Source organism: Pipistrellus kuhlii, unplaced genomic scaffold (assembly GCF_014108245.1).
Source record: "Pipistrellus kuhlii isolate mPipKuh1 unplaced genomic scaffold, mPipKuh1.p scaffold_m20_p_41, whole genome shotgun sequence".
In the NCBI taxonomy this organism is placed as follows: Eukaryota; Metazoa; Chordata; class Mammalia; order Chiroptera; family Vespertilionidae; genus Pipistrellus; species Pipistrellus kuhlii.
Genome location: NW_023425542.1, coordinates 1,596,230 through 1,618,782, shown reverse-complemented (window position 1 = coordinate 1,618,782; position 22,553 = coordinate 1,596,230). Strand labels below are relative to the sequence as shown.

The following is a 22,553-nucleotide window of genomic DNA, read 5'->3' as shown; positions in this document are numbered from 1 at the left end:
TAGTATAGTGATTGTTATGGTTGGACATAAGCTGTGACTTCCTCCCCTTCACCAAGTCCATGCCGAGGTTCCAGTCCCCCTGATGGCCAAGTCCACTTGGATTAGGACAGGGATTCTCCACTTGACCACCCTGAATGACCAGGTCCCTCCAATAACTGATTCATTATCTGCTTTAACACCATAGGCTTGGTGACTGCCACCATCCTGGGCTGCCTCCCCAGTTTTTTTCCTCCCACCACCCTCTCAGCCTTCATGAAAGACAGGATTGTATGGAAGCATCACGACTGTGACTCTCACTGAGGTTGGTGAAGTCCATGCGAAGATGGAAGCTGAAGTCCCCCCACAGAGAGCATGATTTTTCAGTTACTATGGCTGCAAATCAAAGCGTCACAGCGACAATCAGCTCTTTGTTCTACTCATGGATTCTGTGGGTATGGAGTTTAGGAAGGGCTCAGTGGGGCTGCAGTCATCTGAAGGCTTGACCGAGGCTGGAGGATCCACTTCTGAGACAGGCCATTCAAGTTGACGCTGGCTATTGGCCAGGTGCCTTGGTTTCTCTCCACCTGGGCCTCTCCACAAAGCTGCTCGATGGCATGGCAGTTGGCTTCTTCCAGAGTGAGCCATCCGAGAGGCGAGATGGGAGCTCCAATACATATTCTAACCTACCTCAAAAGCCACGCGTCACCACTTCCTCCGTAGTCTATGGGTGACACAGCTGGCCATGACTCAGGGTGGGAGGAGACGACGCAGTGCACCAACACCAGGAGGAAATAATCATAGGGGGCCATCTTGGAGTCTGGCTTCCATAGGTGACATCCCAAGGAGGAAGCAGGGTCCCCAGGTGAGAATGGAACTGGGGACCAAAGAGAACCCAAGCATCTCCCCCTAGGTTCCAGATTTGGAGGTGTTAAGATGCCAGCCGTTCTTTCCCAAATTGTGGGTGCCACAGCCGTGAGCATGAAACAAGACTGAGGTCTGATGCCAGCTGCAGCTGTGGTGGGCAGTTCCTGGGCACGCTGCAGAGTCCCCCCTACAGTGCCAGCCACAGTTTTCTGTCCTGCCTGGTGCTCACTCAGCACACACACAGGGCAGCTCAGAAGTGCAGAAGGGTTAACAATGCCCACCATACAGGGGCTGGGAGTCCGTGGATACAAGCCTCGCCCCCTTCCCTTCCAGGAAACAATTCTGAGCTCACTCTATGCAGCTTCTTAGGGTCCCCCATGGATATGGGCCTCTGCTGCCCACAGGAGCTCAATGAAGCCCTTCCCTCCTTGCCTGTCTCCCTTTCCTGCCCCCCCCCCCTTTCCGCGTACACTCCCTTCACCCAGCTCCTTGCCTCGGACTCTGTACTAAGGCGGTTGGCTGCCCCTTGTACTCTGGGGACCTCGCTTTCTCTTTTCATTCTCTGTGGGTTCTGTTCATCAGCAGACACCCTGTGAGCACTCGATCTGGGCCAGGCTCTGGGACGAAGGTAAACCAGACATGATCTCAGCCCTGAAGGACCTCAGCCCCGCGCCTGCCAATCCTAGACAGGCGCTGACGTCAGAGCCGGGATGAGGGCAGGGGCCCCGGGTCCCAGGGGGTGACAGGAGCCCAGAAGAGGGGGCTTTCAGTCAGACAGGGCGCTAGGAAGTCTCGTCAGATCATCGATGCCTGAGCTGAGAGGTACAGAGGATGAAACGTGGAGACACAGCGAGGGGTACGATTGGCTCGGGCCCGGGGAAGTACTCGAGGGAAATGGAAGGGAACAACACTGTCAAGGAGTTGCTGCAAAGACTCCTTTCCGTTCTCCCCGAGTGCCTGGCCCTCACGTGGATCCTTTCACCGAATCCTCACCATGACTGCGCGATGGCATAACCATCCCCGCTTATAGATGGGAAAGTGGAGGTGAGAGTTAAGTCAATTGCCCGTGGTGACCCAGCTCCTAGGTGGCAGGAATATAATTGAAGCAGAGGTCACTGAGGCTCCAGACCCCGAAGTCCTGACCCCGGGAATTCCCCTGCTTCTACCATCAGTGCAGAGTGGTGGGGGCGGATTGGGACAGAAGGCAGGGCCTCCGTCCTAAGAGCAGTGAACTCTGAGAATTTAAGTGAAGGAGTGACAAATGCACACTTGGTATTTTCCAAAGATTTGGGGTATTGTTCAAACATCCCCTTTCTTGTGCCAGAGGATGAGAGAAAGGTTCTTGTCCACACTGGGCACAAAGGGGTCAAGGGCAAGCAGTGCCCCCATGAGGCTGGAGGGGGATGGCAGCAGTGATAACCCCCACCCGGCCCCAAGCAATGGAGACTTTCTCCAGCGAGGCTCACCAGTCCTCCAGCTTAAGCACTGACCTCCGGTACTAACTGCCCAGGGCCCGAGAGTTTTATTAAGAAAAGCAACCTTTTCTGTCAGGCTTATCCCTCTTGAGAAGCCTAATAAACATTGTCTAATGAGCAAGGAGGGCCTCTGGGATGCACTGATATTCATGATGACTATTTTTGACTCACCCTGCTCTTTTTCAGAACAATCTTAATGAAGTGGAAGGTGCCAGTGGCTCTAAAAGAGTCTACTAACTGCCTCTTCAAGTAACTCTGATTAATAGCAGAGGCACAAAAATGTTGCCACAGCCCGGGCACATGACATATTACAAATGACCATCTGTCGCGTTTTTTTGTGTGTATGTGTGTGCAAATTATATAACTGATAATTTTTATTGCTACAGATTATTTACATAAATATTTAAGGCACAATAACCTATAAATTTCAGTACAGAAGCTCTCTTTAGGGAGAAGACACGAAACAACTGGGCCATTATTAACCCTTGAGTATTTGTCCAAGACACAGCTATAAGTCTTGCCGGAAAGATATTCTATGAGTTTTTTTTACTGCTTTTTCATACACATTTGGAACATCATCTAGGACATTTGTTTGAAGAAACATCCAGTTTTTATAGTTTGAAAGGGTAAATTATGGAGAAAATAGAAAATGTGAATTAAGGTAATATTGACTTTATTTTTTTTAACTTTGAAAAATGTATTTTAAATCCTTTCTTATTTTTCAATTATAGTTGACATACAATATTATATTATACAATACAATATTTCAGGCGTACACCCCATGATTAAACATTATTCAACTTACTAAATGATTATCCCAATAAATCTTGTACCCATCTGATACCACATAGAGTTACTAGAATATTATTGACTATGTTCCTTACAGTACTTTATATCCTATCACTATTCTGTAATGACCAATTTGTATTCTTTTTTTTTTAAAATATATTTTATTGATTTTTTACAGAGAGGAACGGAGAGAGATAGAGAGCCAGAAATGTCGATGAGAGAGAAACATCGACCAGTTGCCTCTTCCACACCCCCTACTGGGGATGTGCCCACAGCCAAGGTACATGCCCTTTACCGGAATCAAACCCGGGACCTTTCAGTCCACAGACCGATGCTCTACCACTGAGCCAAACCGGTTTCGGCCCAATTTGTATTCTTAATTCCTTCACCTTTTCCCCCATCCCTCAATATCCCTCCCATCTGGCAACCATCAAAATGTTCTCTGTATCTATGAGTCTGTTTCTGTTCTGATAGTTCATTTATTTTGTTTTTTTAGATTCAATTGTTGATAGATATGTATTTATTGCCATTTATTATTCATACTTTTTATCTTTTTTCTTCTTCTTCAAGAAGACCTTTTAATATTTCATGTAATACTGGTTTGGTGGTAATGAACTCCTTTACCTTTTTCTTTCCTGGGGAGTTCTTTATATGGCTTTCAATTCTAAATGATAGCTTTGCTGGGTAGAGTAATCTTGGTTGTAGGCCCTTGCTTTCCATTTTGAATATTTCTTGCCAATCCCTTCTGGCCTGCAAAATTCCTGTTGAGAAATCAGTTGGCAGTCTTATGAGAGCTCCCTTGTAGGTAGCTAACTGCTTTCCCCTTGCTGCTTTTAAGATCTATCTTTGTCTATAACCTTTTTCACTTAAATTGTGATGTGTCTTGCTATGGGTCTCTTTGGGTTCATCTTGTTTGAGACTCTGCACTTCCTGGACTTGTATGTTTTCTGTAATTATTTTTTCCTTCACCAGTTTTCTATAATTATTTTTTCAAATAGGTTTTCAATTATTTACTCTATTTTTTCTCCTTCCTGCATCCTCATGATGCAAATGTTCATATACTTGAAGTGGTCCTAGAGACTCCTTATCCTCATCTTTTTGGGATTCTTTTTTCTTTTTGCTGTTCTGATTGGGGGTGGGTTTTTTTTTTTTGCTTCCTTATATTCCAAACTGCTAATTTGATGCTTGCTTCATCTCCTCTACTGTTGATTCCCTGTTCTTCACATCAGTTAGTGTATCCTTCATCTCTAATTCTTTTTCATGTACTTTCTTATGCTGTTAAGTTCTCACTAAGTTCATAGAGCATCCTCATCGCCAGTATTTTGAGCTCTACACCTAGTAGATTGTTTGTGTTCATTTTGTTTAGTTCTTTTTCTGGAGTTTTGTTTTTCTTTCATTTGGGCAGCCTTCCTGGGTTTGTTTTCATGTGTGAGGCAGAGCTGCTACATCTTCTGGGGTTGGTAGAGTGGAATTATGTAGTAGGTGTACTGCTGATCCAGTGGCAGAGCCTCTCCAATCACCCAAGCCGGACACTCCAGGTTCACCTCCCAGCCTGTGTGGACTGTTGTAGTTGAGCCTTGATTGATGTTGGCATGTCAATGGGAGGGATTTACCCCTCGACCTATGGGCTATAAGGACTGGCTGCAATCATTATGGAGGATCAGCTGTGCAGGGGCTCACTTCACAGAGCAGCACTTACTTCAATGAGACTCTGGTACCTGCTGAATCCACCCATTGAGTATGTAGCTTTTGGAGGTGCTTGGGTGGTGCCTTGACGTGTTCTGAAGCTGTCCACCAGCTGCTCTGGCTCTGGGACCTCCTGGGATTTGTAGGCCAAGGCCAGCTGCCACCTGTGTTCTGCCCAGAGCCATCCAGCATGAGCTAAAAGGAAATCTGCTGATAGCTGCTATTTGTGCTGGGCTTGCAGGTGCCCAGAAGAGACCAACCTGTGAACCAAGGCCAGCTGCTGCTAGTGCTGATCCTGGGGCCACTGAGCAAGAGGTATGGGGTATGCCAAGGCCAGATGCTACTTGTTTGAGAGATTTTAGGAAAGTCTGAAGTATAAGCCAAGACAGACCATTCGTATTGTTGCTATTTTTAAGTAATGTTTATTAGAATCCGTTGGTGCGTAATAAATTTAATTTACAGCTGCTTGCAGCCCAACTTACACATGGCCTCCTGTGGCATAGCTCATTAACAAACTCAGGGAAGAAATCCATTTTCTCTATAATTCTCCCATTCCATTTCTCCTTTCTAATGAGGCCAGATTGTGAAACTCTTCAGGAGAGAACTTCTCCATTGTCTCCAGTAAAAATTGTCTTAAAATGTTTAATTATTGCAGAGGCACACAGCACAGATTCATGTTAGCTCAGGGCAGAGCTGGATAAAGAATCAGTGACTCATCCATGTGAGTAAGTACAAGCCCTTGGAAGGGAGGACAAAGAGGAGGAGGTCTGGAGAGGCCTGTGAGCACCAAGAACATTCCAGTTGGAGATTTGAATGCCTTTAAACAAATCCAATGGTTATTTGTTGGCCCCTCTAGAGAGCAGTAACAAGTTCTGTGCTAGGAAACCAGAAACCTGGGGTCTCGTCCCACTTCTGAGCTTGATCAGAAGATCTCTGAGTGCCTTTCAAGCTCATAGCAGTCTGAGTCTTTCCATTTCTTGGCCTAAGGACCAAATTGAAAGACCAAACATCTCAATCCAACTATTTATATGTATAAAAGCCAAGCGACCAGATGACGGAATGACTGGAACAACCAGGACGACTGGTCGCTATGATAAGCACTGAAGCGGCCAGCCAGCCCAATGGGGGCCGCAATCAGGGCCCCCCTCCCCAATCTCCCACAGTTCCTCCCCCCAATCAGACCCATGCACGAATTTGTGCACCAGTCATATAGAACAGGAGTCAGCAAATGAGTTCTGGAAAAGAGCCAGATGGTAAATATTTTAGCCTTTGCTGGCCAAGAGGCACCATTGAAGATATTATATAGATAGTTACCTAATAAGAGAGATCACATTTCCATGAATTATGATTGGTGAAATTAAAAGTATAATAAAGTACTATAATTTGTAATATAGGTCTACTAAAGAGAAGAATGGAATTTTTTATGGGATAGCAGCATTTTGTTAAAAGGGGTTCAAAGTCAGTGTTCTCTGTGGTTAAACGGATTGAAAATATTCATCTGAAACAACCACGCTTAGCGCATGGTTGTTTACAAAAACAGGTGGTGGCCAAAACCAGTTTGGCTCAGTGGATAGAGCGTTGGCCTGCGGACTGAAAGGTCCCAGGTTCGATTCCGGTCAAGGGCATGTACCTTGGTTGCGGGCACATCCCCGGTAGGGGGTGTGCAAGAGGTGGCCAATCGAAGACTCTCTCTCATTGATGTTTCTAGCTCTTTATCCCTCTCTCTTCCTCTCTGTAATAAATCAATAAAAGATATTTTAAAAAAAGAAAAAGAAAAAACACACACACAAAAAAAACAGGTGGTGGACTGGACTTGGTCTGCAGGCCACAGTTTTCCAACAACAGGCACAGAATAGTCTCTGAGAGTGTGAGCTCTGCAGTCAAACTGCCTGGGCTCAAGTCCTGGCTGCACCACGATTAGCTGGGAAGTTAGATAATCTCTTGTATCAGCTCTCAGTTGTAAAGCGATGTTACAAAACTTCAGTGGTATGCTGAGAACTATTTCCTTACCCCATAAATCTGCAGGACAACCTTGACCTGGGCCAGGCTCTGCCGATCTGGGTGGGCTTGCTCACGTACTTGCAGTCAGTTGCAGATTGGCTAAGCAGCTTAGCTTGCCCACAGGCCTGAGGTTCAGCTGGCTGTCGGTTGCTCTAGGGTGGCCTCAGCTGGGATGACTCCATCATCTTGACTCTTTCCCAGGTCTTTCACTCTGGCAGGCTGGCCAGGACACGTTCTTTAGGTGGTCATGTGCAGAGAAGCAAAAGCCAAGCAAGCCCAGTTACACAGCTCTCCAAGCTTGCGCTTGCATCATACTCTCCAACACCTCACGGTCCAAAACAAGGCCCAACGGGCCCAGAATCAGAATGGGAAAGAAGAACCAAGTTATGCAGCAAAGGGGACGGGTGCAGAAAGAGACTCCTACTTTCTGCCTGTTTCTTTACCTAGAAAATGGTGTCTGCCATTCTATTGTAGTAGCTACCGTATAAGGCTGCCATGAGGATTTGAGGAGTTAGTACTGTAATCGCTTCAGAACAGGGCCTGGCACTGTTCTGTAAACACCCAAGAAATGTTTAGTCATTCCCACTGCCTGGTTTATCCACCCTGGGTACCAGCCTCTGAATTGTAATAGCCTGGTAGAATCTATTCATTCTAAGTAAGGGTCTAAAGATAAAACTACCTGTAGAGAATTATTTCCTCTGAGGCTCTTTTAAAGCTTTCTCTGTCCTAAGATAGGGGTGGACCATGGGTGCCAGAGCACAGCAGTGGTGTCTGGTTTCAGCCTCCTGCTCTGCCCATTAGGGAGGTGCAGAGAGGCTGAGAGGAAGGATCTGGCCTTCCAGGGAGATGTGCCTTTGTATTGTTATCTGGACCCAGAGCATCTGCACGGGCTGCTTAGAGCTCTCTTCCCACGCTCTCAAAGCTCAGTGCCTCACAGGTTGGCTGTTTGAAGTTTTGCTTCCCTCCCAAAAGTCCATCCAGCCAGATGCTGCCAGGGGGCACTGCGCACCCGCCCCTCTGACTGAGTTCCGCGAGGCTGTTCTCTGTTCTGTTCATCATGATTGTACCAACAGGATGGGGTAAATGTCTCTTTGTGTTTGGAGTAAGACCCCCCAAAGGACACCCCTTATTGGGGGAAAAGGGATACTTTGATTTTCTCATATAGCACTGCCTCTGGGGTTGCTGTTTCTTGTCCATTATCTTGTGGGTCACATACACACCACATTGAAGAAATTCAACACGTGAAACTCCGTAACGCCAATCATTAGATGTGAGAGACAGTGCTGGTTGTCTGCCAATAGCACTATCTCTCCGATTCATCAGGAATGAAAACCGAGTTCAAGCTGGGCACATGGCTGCCCTGAACAAGAAGTTTGTTTCACAGCTTCCCTTGCAGCTAGGTGTGGTCATGTGGTTATGCCCAGGTCAATAGGATGTCAGCATTTGATACTTGTGAAAAGGGCTCCTAAAAGGAGTATTGTACCCTTCTTTCTCTTTTCCTTTTTGCTGCTGGATGGAGTGTGGGTGTGAGAGCTGGAGTTTGAGCAGCCATCTTGGACCAGGAGGTGAAAAGAAACAAAATGTTGAGCAGGGCAGATCAATAAGCTAGAAAGAGTCTGGACCCTGCTCTGTGGAATACCACACTAGCCCCAAACTTCCTTTTACCAGAAATAAATTATTATCATGTTTAAGCCTCTCCCAACTACTGGTTATGTCTGGTATTTGCATGGTATTTTAGGATGGACAAAACCTAATCTCACTTATGTTCTCTTGTGATTTTCCCAGGGAAAGAAAGTAACATTATTATTCCCATTTTACAAATTAGGAGATGGAGGCTTGAGGAATTTAAATGATTGCCCAAAATTATGTAACAAAGGAAAAGCTACTATTCAAACGTGGCCTGTGTGATGCTAAGTCCAGGTTCCTCCTCGGATATGAGCTGGGATTTGAAGGACGACTAGGACTCAACCGGGAAGACGGGGAAACATTTCAGGCAGAGGAAACTGCATGCATGCTCACAGGCAGAGGAGTACACAGCAAATCTGTGCAGAAAGCCACAGTCTGGTTCATCCAAACCAGGAAGTACAATTGTGCCAAGACACTGGAAACACGGGTTCTTCCCGCAAGTCTGCAGCCTGTGCTCCCATCTACCACAGCCCTTCTCCGCATGTCATCATACTCCTCTCCCAGTCTGTTTCCCCCACCAGCCCTGGCGCTCCAGAGGCAAGCAGGCCATTCTGGCTCTCTGTGTTCATGTCTGGTGCTTAGCCTGCATTCTACACGTTTGTCGGGTGCATAATAAGCATGGGTTTCCTCAGCCACATTTCAGGGGCTAGCATACCAAACTCATCCTTCTGCATGATACTCCGAGGTAGGCGTGCTTTTGAAAAGTTATAACAACAACCAAGTGTTGGGCAAGGCAGGTGTTAGCAGGAGATCTCCAAGCTCCTGGATCATCTGACATTTCTGACTAAAGCAAATGGCCAAATCCTCGTTCCCTGAAAAATCCACAAAACGCAAAGACAGACAGGTTTCCAGGCAGAAGCCATTGCGCAAAAATCCTAGTATACACAAGAAAAAAACGCAGTGCAACAAGTTCTCCCGATGATAAAAAGTCACCCAAACATTTCATCATAAGGCAAGACACGAGATGTAAAACTCTGTAAACTGTCTTTCTTCCCTTTCATTCATTCAACAAATGACTGGGTCACACACAGTCAAGCGCCACTCTAGGCTCTGGAATATGGTGGTCTCTTCATTGGGGATCTCCCAAAAGTAGAGCATGAGACACGGACCCACACAAGGGATCTATTTAGGAGGTGAGCCCAGAGGAGGAGGGAGAGACCAGTTAAGGCTGTGCTAAGGTGCCAGTTCCTGCTCTGGACCAATGGGCCCTAGTCCACTGTAAAGAATTCACCTCAGAACTGTCTTCCAGCCTGGCTGGTGTGGCTCAGTGGTTGAGCATTGACCTATGAGCCAGGAGGTCACAGTTCAATTTCTGATCAGGGCATATGCCCAGGTTTCGGGCTTGGTCCCCAGCAAGGGTGTGCAGGAGGCAGCCAATCAATGATTCTCTCTCATTGTTGATGTTTCTATCTCTCTCTCTCTCTCCTTTCTTCCCTGAAATTAATAAAAATATATTAAAAAAAAAAGAAAGAAAGAAAAAAGAATTGTGCTCCAAGAAGAGAGGCTGGGGCATGTGCCCACTAACCCACTCCATATTCAGGTGCTCTGGAGGCCGCAAGCCCCTGCATGCCTGGTTTTTGCTTGCCAGGTGGGCCTCCTCATGACTCAGGCAGGGGCGGGGAGAGAGGCTGTAGCTTGGTAGGGAGGCTGCAGGAGGAGGATCCCCGCCTGGGGAGGAACTGTCCATCATTGTGTGCTGAAACCAGAGCTGGGCTGAGAGGCTGTCTGGCAGGACACACAAAATGCCTGTTGTCCCACATTCTAGTAAGAGAGACACAGACCCACCAAGGAAACAAGGAAATAAAACCTTAGAAAGTAGTAAGTAGTAGGGAAGAAGTGGTGATAGAAGTTTAAGTTTAAAAAATTTGGCTCTCAAAAGAAATTTCAGTCATTGTACTGTTGATATTTGGCTCTGTTGACTAATGAGTTTGCCGACCACTGGCCCAGCCCATGGAAGAGGAGAGATGGAGCCGGCTCTGGCCGCGGGGCTGGCATTTACACCTGACTGGCCCAGCCAGAGGGGTGGCCCACCACGGGTTCCCATCCAATGTTCTCTTGGGTCATTTCTGCTTGGACTTCCTTTGGTGCGGGAAAATGGTTCTGAGCCAGGCCACGCGATTAAGCAAGCCTGGTCCTGACAATTCTTTCCAAAACTGTGGTCTTTTCTTAGGATAAAAAAAAAGGATGGCAAGAGAGGGAAGACACGGGTGATTTTAAACTGTAGTTTAACATCTGGGCTTCTTCCTGGCTCTTCTCCATGTCCAAACATCTGGCTGCAAGGGATTCAGACGAGAATGTTCTTGGGGAAAGAGCTAACTCAGTTTGCGGCAAGGTGGATCTGTCATGAATCCTATTCGGCTCTTAAAATACTGGCTGGGGCATGGGACCAACCTCAGAGGGATGAGTGGCATCCCGAACAGATCCCAGGAGAGACTCGGGGTTTCCCTCCCCCCAATACTCGGTCAATCAGGAAAACATTCTCTCTGGATAGATTCACTGCTGACCTGGAAAACATGACATTGTCAATTACATATTTAATTCAAGCTGCCGTAATGAACAATTTGGATAATACCAATGTTCTTTTCAAAACCTAAATAGCCTGCATAATTTCATAGTTCAGTAATGAGTGTCCCTTCACTGGTCACAATGCGCTTCTTTTGCTTTCTTTGTGTTTTACTCAAAAAGATCCCTGATGCCAATTAGTGCTCTTGCAGAAGGGCAGCGTTTTTGCCCTTCTATCTTTAAAAAATAATTTAAAATGGCCTTTTCTGAGCAGTCACTTTGAGCCAGGCTAAGTGTTTATCTGAATTATCTCAGTTAATCTTTCCAAGAACTCTGAGGCCTAATTATAGCTAAACTAGAGGCCCGGTGCATAAATTCATGCATGGGTGGGGTCCAGCCAGTCAGGGAGAGGGGACGCGGGAGGTTGGCCTGTTAGCCTTGCCCCCAATCGGAATGGGGGAGGGGCAGGTAGGGGGCAGGGTCAGCCAGTGTGGAGGGGTCATGGGCAGTTGGTGGGCCAGCCTCCTGGTGGAGGGGATAATTTGCATACTAGCATTTTTCTTCAATCTTTAATTTCTTCATTGATTAAGGTATTACATATGTGTCCCCTCCTGGTCGAGTGGACAATTTGCATGTTAGCCTTTTATTATATAGGATATTATTATAATTCCTGCTAGAAAGGGAAAAAGTTGGGCTTTAAAGGATAGGAAATTCTCCAAAGATTATACAGCTAGAGAGAATCAAGCAGTCTAACCCAAGTGCTGGTATTTTATTTTTAATGTATTTTTTTAAATTGATTCCAGAGAGAGGAAGAGGGAGATAGAAATATCAATGATGAGAGAGAATCATTGATTGGCTGCCTCCTGCACGCCCTCTACTGGGGATGAAGCCCACAATCCGGGCGTGTGCCCTGACCGGGAATCGAACTGCGACCTCCTGTTTCATAGATTGAAGCTCAACCACGGAGCCACGCCTGCCGGGTAAGAGCTGGCGTTCGGACCAACAGGAGCTCTTCCCACCTGGAACGTGCCTGTCCTCGTAGAAGAACGGAGGCCTGAGGAAAGTCATCCGCCGCTTAAGGAACCACCACTTTCAACCCACTGCCGCTGTAAGATGTTTCAGATACGTAGCATCCTGCCTGCCATGGTGTCCCACTTCATTTCATGAGCGTGGCCATAACTTCTAGAGCCCACGGGACATCTAAGAACTTGTCTAAGCCTAGGATCCCCCCAAAAGGGAGCCTGAAGCAAAGTGCATGCAATGACACATTTTTTGGGGGTGTTTCAACATTTCAGAAGGAGTGAAGGGAAACAGGCAGGGCAGCAGGGAAGGAAGCGTGTATGCTTACTGAGCAGGCCCCAGCTTTGCCAGGGAGCACGGCCCATGGCTCGGACACACAGGATAGATTTGAGTACGCCGTATGGATGGAGAAAGGGAGATGGATTACCTACCAGATCTCTCCAGACTCTTTTCTCTTGTTGATCAAAATTCATGCCACAGGAGTTAGCTCCCCACATGTGCAGGTTGTCTGCAGACAGTTGCTGGGGGAATCAGATCCCACGCTCTCTAGTGTGGGACTTCACTTGAGGAGGGGACTTTGGTAGAAGCCAACACCCCTGTGCGTATGGTCAGGCTGGGCTTGGGCCCACTGCAGTTGGGGTCCTTGCCAAGGTGGGCACCCTGGGAGCCTCACAGAAACTCAGCTCTCACCCTGGGGGAGGCTGCGATACCAGGGGCTGAGGAGATGGAACAATGGTGGCGATGGCTGTCCTCTCCATTGAGCAACACGAGGAGGCAGGTGGAGCCAAGCAAATCTGAGAATGTGCCCCAGTGGGCTCCACTACAGTCCACCCCTGGCATGATTCAGAGTTGCTCACACCCTTCTATGATATTTGGATATTAAGAACGGCAGCACCGATGGCCCCTGGTTCCTGGGGAGCAGAGCCTGAAGCAGCGCTTGCTTGCTAACACTTCACTGAGGGATACAACCCTAGGGCCACACCAATAAGGGGGAAGAGGAAGTGCAGCAAAGAAGGAGGAAAGCAAACACAAAACTGTGTGTTGCCAAGATGGCCATCTCTTCAGAAAAAAAAAATATTGTCAGTTGCTCATTCATGCCTTTTAGATATCTCCTGTCTCCAATATTCCATACTTGACCCAATCTAATATGGCCAAATGGAACCACTGCAATCCATAGGCAAGGTTTAACTCCCCTCCATTTCGGAGTCGAGTTTCCTGGCCTTTGTAGGCAGATCCCAGGTACCATCCTGTGGGCTGCCATAGGAGTCCAGAAGCGGGGAGAGGAGCCAGTCTCTCTCCAGGTCCTGCCGTGGCCTGAGGGGGCCCATGACAAAGCCTGGTGTTCACCCTAAGAAAGGCTAGGATGTTCCATGGCGTTAGAGGGTCAGGTGACATTCAAGAGGCATATAGATTGGATCACGTATGGCACATTGAAGGCCAGAGTGGATAATGCAGGCTTTCTAACACCTGCCCAGGCTCTTCCAAAATACCGGACCTCAGGCTGGGGGTGAGCGGCTGTGGGATCCTGGGTAAGTCACATGCCTGACCTTGTCCAATGGGGCAATTACATGTGCCTCACAGAGCTGTGAGAACTGGGTTAAAATGTAAAGAACATTTTTAAGTGGCCCCGCTGGTGTGGCTCAGTTGTTGACCAGGAGGTAGGTCAGGGTTTGATTCCCAGTCAGGGCACAAGCTGGGGTTGCAGGCTTGATCCCCAGGAGGGGGCCTGCAGGAGGCATCCCATCAATGATGTTTCTCTCTCTCTCTCCTTCCCCCTTCCTCTCTGAAATCAATAAAAATATATGTTTTTTAAAAAGAGCATTTTTAAGTGGCAAAGAGCTGCATGAATAAGCATGAGGGGCTGGCGTCATATCTAAAGATGGACTTTGTACACTGACCAGCTTACCCTGCCTGGCCAGAGTGGCGAGGCATTAATATACTCAGTATTACCTTAACCTCAGCCGGCCAATAGGGCTCCATGTTGTGCCTCCTTCTCCTATTTCAAGCTCTTCCAAGAGAAAATAATCTAGGAAACCCCCCCGCCCCACACACACACACCTCATGTTTTCTTCCATCTCTCCTCCCTCAAGCCTGGCCCCTTTCAAGGCAGCGACAAGGCCTGATCTGTCCACTACGGTGAACCCAGCGTCCAGTGCTCTGTCTGCTCACGGACACTGCAGGAAATGAGAGCGAGTGAGCGAGTGAACGAACAAGAATCTCCACATTTCTGCCCCACAGGTTCCCAACACTGAAACCCCCCCCCACACACACACACACACACACACACTCCCAGCAGGTCACCTGGTCCTGGAAAGCTTTAGGGGAGCCTCCCTCCAGCCTTCCTTCCTCTGTCCCCCTTACAGCGCGGGTCCCTTTCTCACGCCACAGCCGGGAGGGGATGACCAGTGCACAGTGGAATGGTTGCTTTTATCTGTCTCCCAGATCAGACCCCAAGTTCCTGGAGGGGAGGGGAAGGCCTCATGCATGCTTGTCCCCAGCAGTGTCTGCAGAGCTTAGATGGAGAGCCTCAGGGCAGCCTCCCCATAAAGGAAATGGGTCTGAAAGTGCATGTGCAGAGCAGACCCTTTATACTTACGGGGTTTTAAGGGGTGACTTCAGGGCAAAGGAACAAAGAACATACCCCCAGCCCTATCCGGTTTGGCTCAATGGATAGAGCATTGGCCTATGGACTAAAGGGTCCCAGGTTTGATTCCCGTCAAGAGCATGTACCTTGGTTGCCAGCACATCCCCAGTAGGGGGTGTGCAGGAGGCAGCTGATCGATGATTCTCTCTCATCGATGTTTCTAACTCTCTATCCCTCTCCCTTCCTCTCTGTAAAAATAAAATATATTTAAAAAAAACATTAAAGAAAAAAAGAGCATGTCCCTTCCATGAATGAGCTATGGTGTCTGACAGCTCCGCTCTGCCCTGAGCCCTGGCACCTAAGAGCAGGATGGCCCATGCTTGGGGAGCCCTTCCGGAAGGCCAGTCCGCCAGTCCACGCGCTGACCATGCGCAGCCGCCGGACGAGCAGAGCGGCTTCACGTCCCTGCGGTGGAGCCCGCGGGGCTGAGGGGCAGCTACTGTAGTTTGAACGAAACGTGCAGGACGACTTGTTGATACTCTTACCTCAAACAGAGGAGTTTGGGATGGCTGGCTGAGGAAGAGCAGCGATCCCGCCACCCCCACCCCCGGGGCCATGGGCAACTCCTCCCAGGACTCGGCGCTGAGGTGGGAGAGGCCCCTGAACCTGAAGGGAGACCGGCCCTGGGCGCTGCACTGGGGCGCCGCACGGCGGGGATGGGGGGGGGGGGGGCAGAGGGGGCTCCCGTTCCATCCGGATGGGGCGCGGAGGGGAGCAAGTCCTCCAGGCCAGAGCGCAAAGAGGGGTCTCCGCGCAGCACCCACGCCCGGGAGACGCTTGGGGGAGGGCGAGCAGGGAGCAGTCCCCCGGGCGCGGGGCGCCCGCTCCCCGCGGGGAGGAGGGAGGGCGAGGCGCCCAGCACACAATCGCCGCGCTAGATGGAGACGGAACCACTGCGGCGGCACTGGCGGGGAGCGCGGGCGGGAGCGGCCCGGGCGGCGGGAGGCGGGCGAGGCTCACGTCTGTTTTCCTTTTTCGTGCATTATTTATCTCTCCTCCCGCGGCCCTGCGCCCGGGCGGCGCTCCCGGCGGCGGCTCCCGCGGCTCCTCCCGCGGGCGGGCGAGGCGGACCCGGAGAGCCCCGCACCCCGCGCCCCGCGCAGCCCGGCGGTGCCCCGGAGCGGAGGGCGGGGACCCGGGGAGGGCGCCCGGTCCCGGTCCGGGTCCGGGTCCCGGGGGCCTGGAGGACACTTTCCCCGCCCTCGCCTCCGCCCTGGCGGCCCGCTCGGCCCAGGACGCCGGGGGCCGCGCCTCCGGCCCTGCGCGCTGCCGGCCGCAGCGGGGAGCCGCCCGGAGCCCAGCGCGGGCCCCGGAGGCCCAGCCGCGCGCAAACTTTTGCTCCGGCGCCGGCGCTCCTCCCGGCACGCGAAGCCCCGGCGCCCGCGCAGCCGCCGGGTGAGGACGGAGGCTCCGCCTAGAGGGCGGGGGCCTGGGGAGGCGGCCGGCTTTAAATGGGGGCCGAGGGGCGGCTCCGGAGTCTGCGGCGGGGGGAGCGCACCTCCCTCCGGGCGCTGGGATCGGCCCGGCGGCCCCAAGCAAGGTGGGGCGTGCGGCCCGGGGGGAGGGGGCCGGACCGGGAGGGCTGGGAGGGGGTGATGGGGCGGGGGGGTGAGATCGCGCTCCGGGGCGGGAGGCGGGGCCCGGGGAGCGCGCCGGCTGAATGGGGTGCGCACGGAAGTGCAGAGGTTGCGGTGTGCGCAGGGGGAGCGGCGGGGCGAGGAGGGTGCGCGCGGCGTGTGACTTCCCGGTGCCGTGCACGCAGCAGGGTCAGCGGGTGTGCGGGCAGGGGCCGGTGGGTGTGCGCGGCTGTGTCTGTGAGTGTGCACCCGGGGTGAGGGGTGCCCGCCGGGTTTGAAAGGTTCCAACTGCGGGAGTGAGTTGAGCCCGGCTGTTTCTGGGTGATTCGTGTGCGGGGCTGTGTGTGGAGGTGCGCTCAGGGCCGAGGTGTGCACGCAGGGCTCCGGGCAGGTGCCCGGGGGCCAGAGGTGCGCACAGGATTCCGGGGATGGGCGCCAGGATGGAATGTGAGTTCTGGGGTGCCGGCTTGTGTGAGTGTGCGCGCAGGGTCTTCGAAGGTGCAAACTGGAGCGAAGGGGCAAGCTGGATTTACGAGGGGGCGTGGGAGGGGGGCATGGGGGTCCAAGCGGCGGGGCGTGCCTGCCCAGCCCGGACCGCTACGTGTTGGAGTGCGCGCCCGCGGCCCGCCGCCTGACCCGAGCTTTGCTCCCCTGACAGTTCGCCCCAGAGAGAGCGGGTGCCGCGGGCCGAGATGCTGCTCCGGGACCTGGCGCTGCGCCGCGGCGGCTGCTGGCCCTCCCTGCTGCTGCACTGCGCGCTCCACCCGCTCTGGGGCCTCGTGCAGGTGAGCGTGGCGCGGGGGGCTGGGCTGCACCCGTTTGGAGACCTCCCTGGGCGAGACCCAGTTGGAGGGCGGGATGTCCCTTCACTCTCCGACCCCAGCTTCCAGCAGCCACCCCTCTGGCTGGTCCTGGGGAGAGCTTATTTCAAGAAAAGATGCCAGGGCCTCCCCATACTCCGGCCTGGAAGAGCTAAGAAGCCCCAGGGGGAGGCTCCGGCTGTGGCCTAAGACCTGCAGGACAGGGCCTGGGAACCGGAATGCCTTCTTGGTGATGACGCCTGACTGCAGAAATGCCGGGAGAGAAACCTTCGAGCTTTTGCGAACTTAAAAAGAAAAGGATCCCAAGAATATACATCTTTTATCTCCCACTAGTCAACTCCCAGTTAGCCTTCAGCTGGACGTCAGCACGGGAGAGGCTGTGTTTGGTGCAGGGAGTGGAGCTGGGGACGTGGATGGGTTGTAATTGGTGGCCACACATGGAGAACGTAAGAAATGGCCGTCCATCTGTAAGCACCGCCTGAGGATGGACTCCTCATCCTGGGTCCCTGGACAGAGGCCAGGCAGCCCCCAGCTGGAGTTACCTCTGTTAAGTCAGAGAGGGGGTTCGTCGGGATGGTCCCCCGTACCTCGCAGAACCGACTCGGTCACTGGGACAGTGGAGTGGTGAAGAGGTGGGCTTGGCTGTCGGCTCTGAATTTTGAGCCCCAGCCCTGCCCCGACCCAGCTGGGCAACGTTAGGCAGTGCACGTAACCTCTCTGATCTTTGGTTCCTTCTTCCTGACTGCGCTATCACAAGTACTTGATGAGATAAAACACATATAAAGACTACTTAGCACAGTGCCCAGACCAGAACCAACACCGATGGTGGCTGCTGCGGCCATATTGATATTAGGACTAGCCAGGTGCTCTTGATCACTACAGAGTCTGTTCCGTGTTTTTGAGTTGTTAGTGGCTCAGCAGGTGCTGGAGGACATTTTTACCATTTGTGGGGCATTCCAATACTCCACTCTGGGTATTTGAGCTTCACTTCCGGTGGCATTTGGGGGAGGGTCGGGGATGATTCAGATGGTTATCTGAGAACGGGTGACAGTCCACCGAGGAAGGGGTTGGGGAGACTGCTGGCCGGTCTGCCGTGGTCCATGGGCCCTGCTGGGAGCCGGCTCAGTCCGTCCCGCCCGGAGGGTGGCTGAGTGAGCGCAGGGAGAGAGCCAGGGCTCTGACGCTGGGCCCGGCATGCTGGCTGAGTGGGCGGGCCGGCCAGGATCCACCACCCTCCCCAGCACCAGGCCTGCCTTCTGCTCCGTCTCTGGCTTGCCTCCGCCTCACTCACAATTGTTTTCCTTTCGGAATTGACAGCTTTGTGTAATGTGTGAAACTGCAGTTATTAAACTCGGCTCTGCCTCCTCGGGACGCAGGGTGTTGTCACTTTTAAACACTCAGGTGGTTGGGGACCAGCTTCCCTGGCGCAGCTTCAAACGGAGCCCCAGGCATTCAGTTCACTTCGTGTTTGTTTGCGTACAGTTTCCCATAAGACTTTTCAGCGAGTGTGGAGAGCCACAGGATGGTGTTGTCTGTTGGGTAGAGACAGGAGACCACTCCCACCACCCCCACCTACTCCCCACCACCTCCCTACCACCTCGCCACCACCACCACCATAAGAAATCATTTTGTGAAAACAGCCTGGTTTTTCCAGTGTCCTTCAGCTAGACAGTACTTACACATGCATGTGTGTATGTGTGTGTTTGTGCTTCAGATGCTATTGCTCAATACAATCAATTCTTGTGCAAATCAATTAGAAAAGGAATCCTCTAGACAAGTAGCATGGATAAAATCTTGGCTGGAAGCTCTGGAAAAAATCTACAAATGACAAGGACTGGGAAGGCAAGGGAAAAGGGCTTTGGAATGGATGGGTCTGTTTTTTGTTTGTTTGTTTGTTTGTTTGTTTTTAAGCAAAAGAGCTGAATCTGGAGGGACAGAGGGAGAAGAGGAAGAAACGGAAGTGCATGCAGCCATGTAGGTCCCTTTAAGAGGAGAGACTGAAATCTGTCTCTTCGTCGGAGCTCCTCGGAGGCAGAGAAAGCGCTCAGCTCGCTGTGCTTTCCTGAGCGTTTTGCCAGAAGACTCCCCCGAAGTTGTGAGCATTTGGACGGGAGAGACTGACATAACGAAGTCCTCCAATTATTAGGATCAACGGGGACGTGAGAGACCTGTGTTCCCCAAAGCACCTGTCAGCCCCCAAGCCTCTGCCTAGATGATGAGAAACTTAGTCATTAGCATCAGATGGCATTTAAAATGCCGCAGGTTGGTGTGGGGGCACCCGCCAGCCTCCCCTTTTTCTCCTTAAATGTGTCTCTGGAATCGAGCTTTTGAGCTTTTGTGATTTAGGGTTCTTCTGAGTTCACTTCCAGATGATTCCTTTTTTTTTTTTTTTTTTTTTTTTTTTTTTGCAAGCGAAGAGGATGACAGGCTGGCAAATGTATTAGGTGTGACAGGAGTGTGCCTCATCAGGCTACTGTGGTGCTGGCCTGTCACCATAAAAGATGCCAGGAGCCATCATCGGGGAGACAGGCTCGGATGCCAGCCTACGGGTCTTCCAGGGCTGACCCAGTGCCACCCTCAGGCCCACGCAATGCTGACTTCCCGCTATGGCCAGTCACTACAGCTTCACTTACGTACTCAGCAGCACTAATTGAGCGCCTACTGTTTGCCAGGCCCTGTGTTACGTGCAAGAGACCTCGTGATCCTGGTCCTCAGGGCATCAACAGTCTGGCACTGGAGAGATAATTAAACAAGTAATTAGAGGCGAGATAGCGCAATGGGAGCAAAAAGCTCAGAGATGGGATCTGGGGGAAGGGGCCCATGTGGTGCTCAGCTGAGACGTGCCCAAGGAGGAGTCTGAGTCGGGGGCAAGCCTGGGGGAGGTGTGCAGGCAGAGGCAACAGGAGAGAGGGTGAGGCCGCTGCTCAGAGCTACTACCATTGTATCTTGCAGTTTGGACTTGATCCTGGGGGGCTTCAGGGATTCTCAAAGGTTTTAAGCAAGAGATGGCAATCTCAGGCTGGCATTTCAGAATCTCAGTCCGGCTCCAGCAGGAAGGATGGATTCGAAAAGGGGGTCAAGGCAAGGGTCAAAGAAGCTGGTGGGGGTAGTGCTGCCAGATTGAGCAAATAGATACACAGGGCATCCGGAACCAAAAGATAGATATAGAGACAGTAAAGCAACAAGCAGACTGTCAATTTACAGTGGGGGGGGGGGGAGATCTGGGGGAGATAATAGATCAACCGAAAGATTTGTATACATGCATATAAGTACAACCAATGGACATAAAACTCTGGGGAGGGAGAGTATGTATGGGAGAGAGGGACGGGGGGCAAAAAAAATCAATAAAATATATTTTTTAAAAATTTTGGGTTTCAAGTCAACCACAAATTGTTCTTCAGCATAAGTGTATCCCATATAATATTTGGTGTTTATACTAAAAAATGGGTGTTTGTTTTTCTAAAATGTAACAGGGTGCCCTATATTTTACATGGCAAGTCTTCATGAGAGAGATGATGGTTGGGGTGGTAAGTGGAGACGTGAATGGACTCGGTGATGATGTAGGAGGCAGTATTCCCTGGATCGAAAAGCTGTACTGATTGGCCAGGAGTGGGGACTCTGGCAGCCATGGAGCACCTTGTCCCCCGGGCCCCAGGGTCAGGTACCACAGCGGCTGCAGGACCTGGGGTTCTGGCCCCAGGAGAACACTGCCGAGCAGGGGAGGGAAGGCAGGCGGTGGCAGAAGTGGAATAAGCACTCGTCCTAGGAAGCAATGGTGCCAGCTTTTGCTCTGAGGGCTTTAGGCAAGTCACTGAGCTCTCTGGGCTCTGCTCTTCCTTGGTCAAGTCCAGCTACGAGTAGGTGACTCCAAGGGCACGTATCATCTCCTTGGACTCCCTAAGCCAGGGGTCGGCAAACTCATTAGTCCACAGAGCCAAATAGCAACAGCACAACGATTAACATTTCTTTTGAGAGCCACATTTTTTAAACTTAAACTTCTTCTAACGCCACTTCTTCAAAATACCACTCGCCCAGGCCGTGGTATTTTGTGGAAGAGCCACACTCAGGGGCCAAAGAGCTGCATGCGGCTCGCAAGCCGCAGTTTGCCAACCACGCCCCTAAGCCAGGTATTGAGACACAGTCCTAGCACTGAGGAGCTTGTCTAAATGCAAGACCACCAAACCACAGAACCCCGAAGTGGACCCAGGTTCGGGGGAAGGGGGCAGATCCTGTGTTTCTACACTGGTGGGCGGGTCATCTCAACACATCTTTTCGCTGAGCACCAACCGAATGCCAGGCCTTGTGCCACTCCATTCAGTTCCTTACTCATGATCCTGCCGTCCCCCCCACTCAGTGTGGATGGTAGCTTTTGCCTCTCCCGGTTATCCTCGTGGTGAAATGACAACTGTCTCCCGTGGCTGACACACAGTAGAGCTTAGGAGGTCACACTGATCAGGATGAATATAGCACAGACTCATTTACCTGCCAGCTTTAGTAAGGAAGAGGTATGGGGGGGGGGGGGGAAGGCAGTCATTATAAAGCAGCGGGGGTGATGCCCCCAAAGAGAAGGGCTTACACGGTGAAGAAGCATCCCTGGGCAGTTGGTCTAGTCTGGGGTGCCCTGGGGATGGGGTGGCTTACCGGACAAGGCTGTGCTGGAACTGGGTCTCAAGGATGAATAGAAGTTGGGAGGTAGATAAAGGGTTTGAGTAGCCCTTTATCTCAGTGGCCACTGGTTTGCACTGGACCAGACTCCAGAGAGGCGCCCACGCAAAGCCCAGCCTGGATGCTCTGGTGATGAGGTTGGTTAAGCAGCTGGGTCAGACCCTTTCCAGTGGGGCCATGGTCAGAGACACCACAGCTTTCTAAAATGCTTCCTCCCCCTGCAGCCCAGACCCTTGGCCCTGGCCCTGCCTATAACTCCATCGCATTAAACGCTCACACATCGGAGCCCTCATGTCCTCTCCCCAAAGTGGGTCATTGTGTTGGGCTGCTCTTGAACTCCGCCGTGCACACTGCGCTTGGGAGCGTGGGAAAGCAATGGCCTTGGCAGTGGCACCCGTTGCTTAAAGTTCACACATTTGATAGAGGCTCTGGAGCAACCGCCCGGAAGGTGGGGTCCAGAGGACAGGCTCCGTGGGGACGGAGAACCACTGGGCTGCACTGGTGGGGAGGCGGGATGAGGGGGGCGTGCAGAGTTCATCATCCCCTAAAGTAACCGAGAAAAGGCTCCCCTCCAGGTTATGCGCTCCCCAGAGGGAGACAACATTGCGGTCCAGAGTCTGAACCGCAGTGGGTCCTTAAAAAACGAGAAAAGGCGGTGCGCAGGGGCGGCCTGGCCTCCCCGATGTTGTCAGGGCTGTCAGTCAGCCCACCTCCCGCTGTCACCCCGGCCTGTTCACCTCTGCCAACGCCAAGAGCGCCCAGCCCTGCGGGCCTTCTCTGCTGGGCCTGGGACACGCAGCGGCCTCTGCGCTGGCCTGAGGCAGCCGCCCGCGGCTGGTTGCAG

At 51.7% G+C, this 22,553-nt stretch overlaps 1 protein-coding gene across 7 annotated transcripts in view; it reads left to right on the top strand.

The window, feature by feature from the left end:
• The first annotated feature begins 15,364 nt into the window (after nucleotides 1-15,364).
• PRIMA1 (proline rich membrane anchor 1) overlaps nucleotides 15,365-22,553 on the top strand; it is a 37,132-nt gene continuing 29,943 nt past the window's right edge. For 2 of the 7 annotated variants that reach the window (XR_006739844.1, XM_036411617.2), the window contains exons 1-2: nucleotides 15,508-16,041; nucleotides 16,882-17,008. Coding sequence is in view for 6 of the 7 variants with exons in the window: in XM_036411617.2 (XP_036267510.1) it covers nucleotides 16,916-17,008 (93 nt within the window). In the remaining variant the exon portion in view is untranslated. Of the gene's footprint in view, nucleotides 16,042-16,068; nucleotides 16,187-16,298; nucleotides 16,439-16,881; nucleotides 17,009-22,553 lie in introns of those variants that run through there. The other 5 variants (XM_036411620.2, XM_045571944.1, XM_045571945.1 and 2 more) reach the window with 5 other exon arrangements.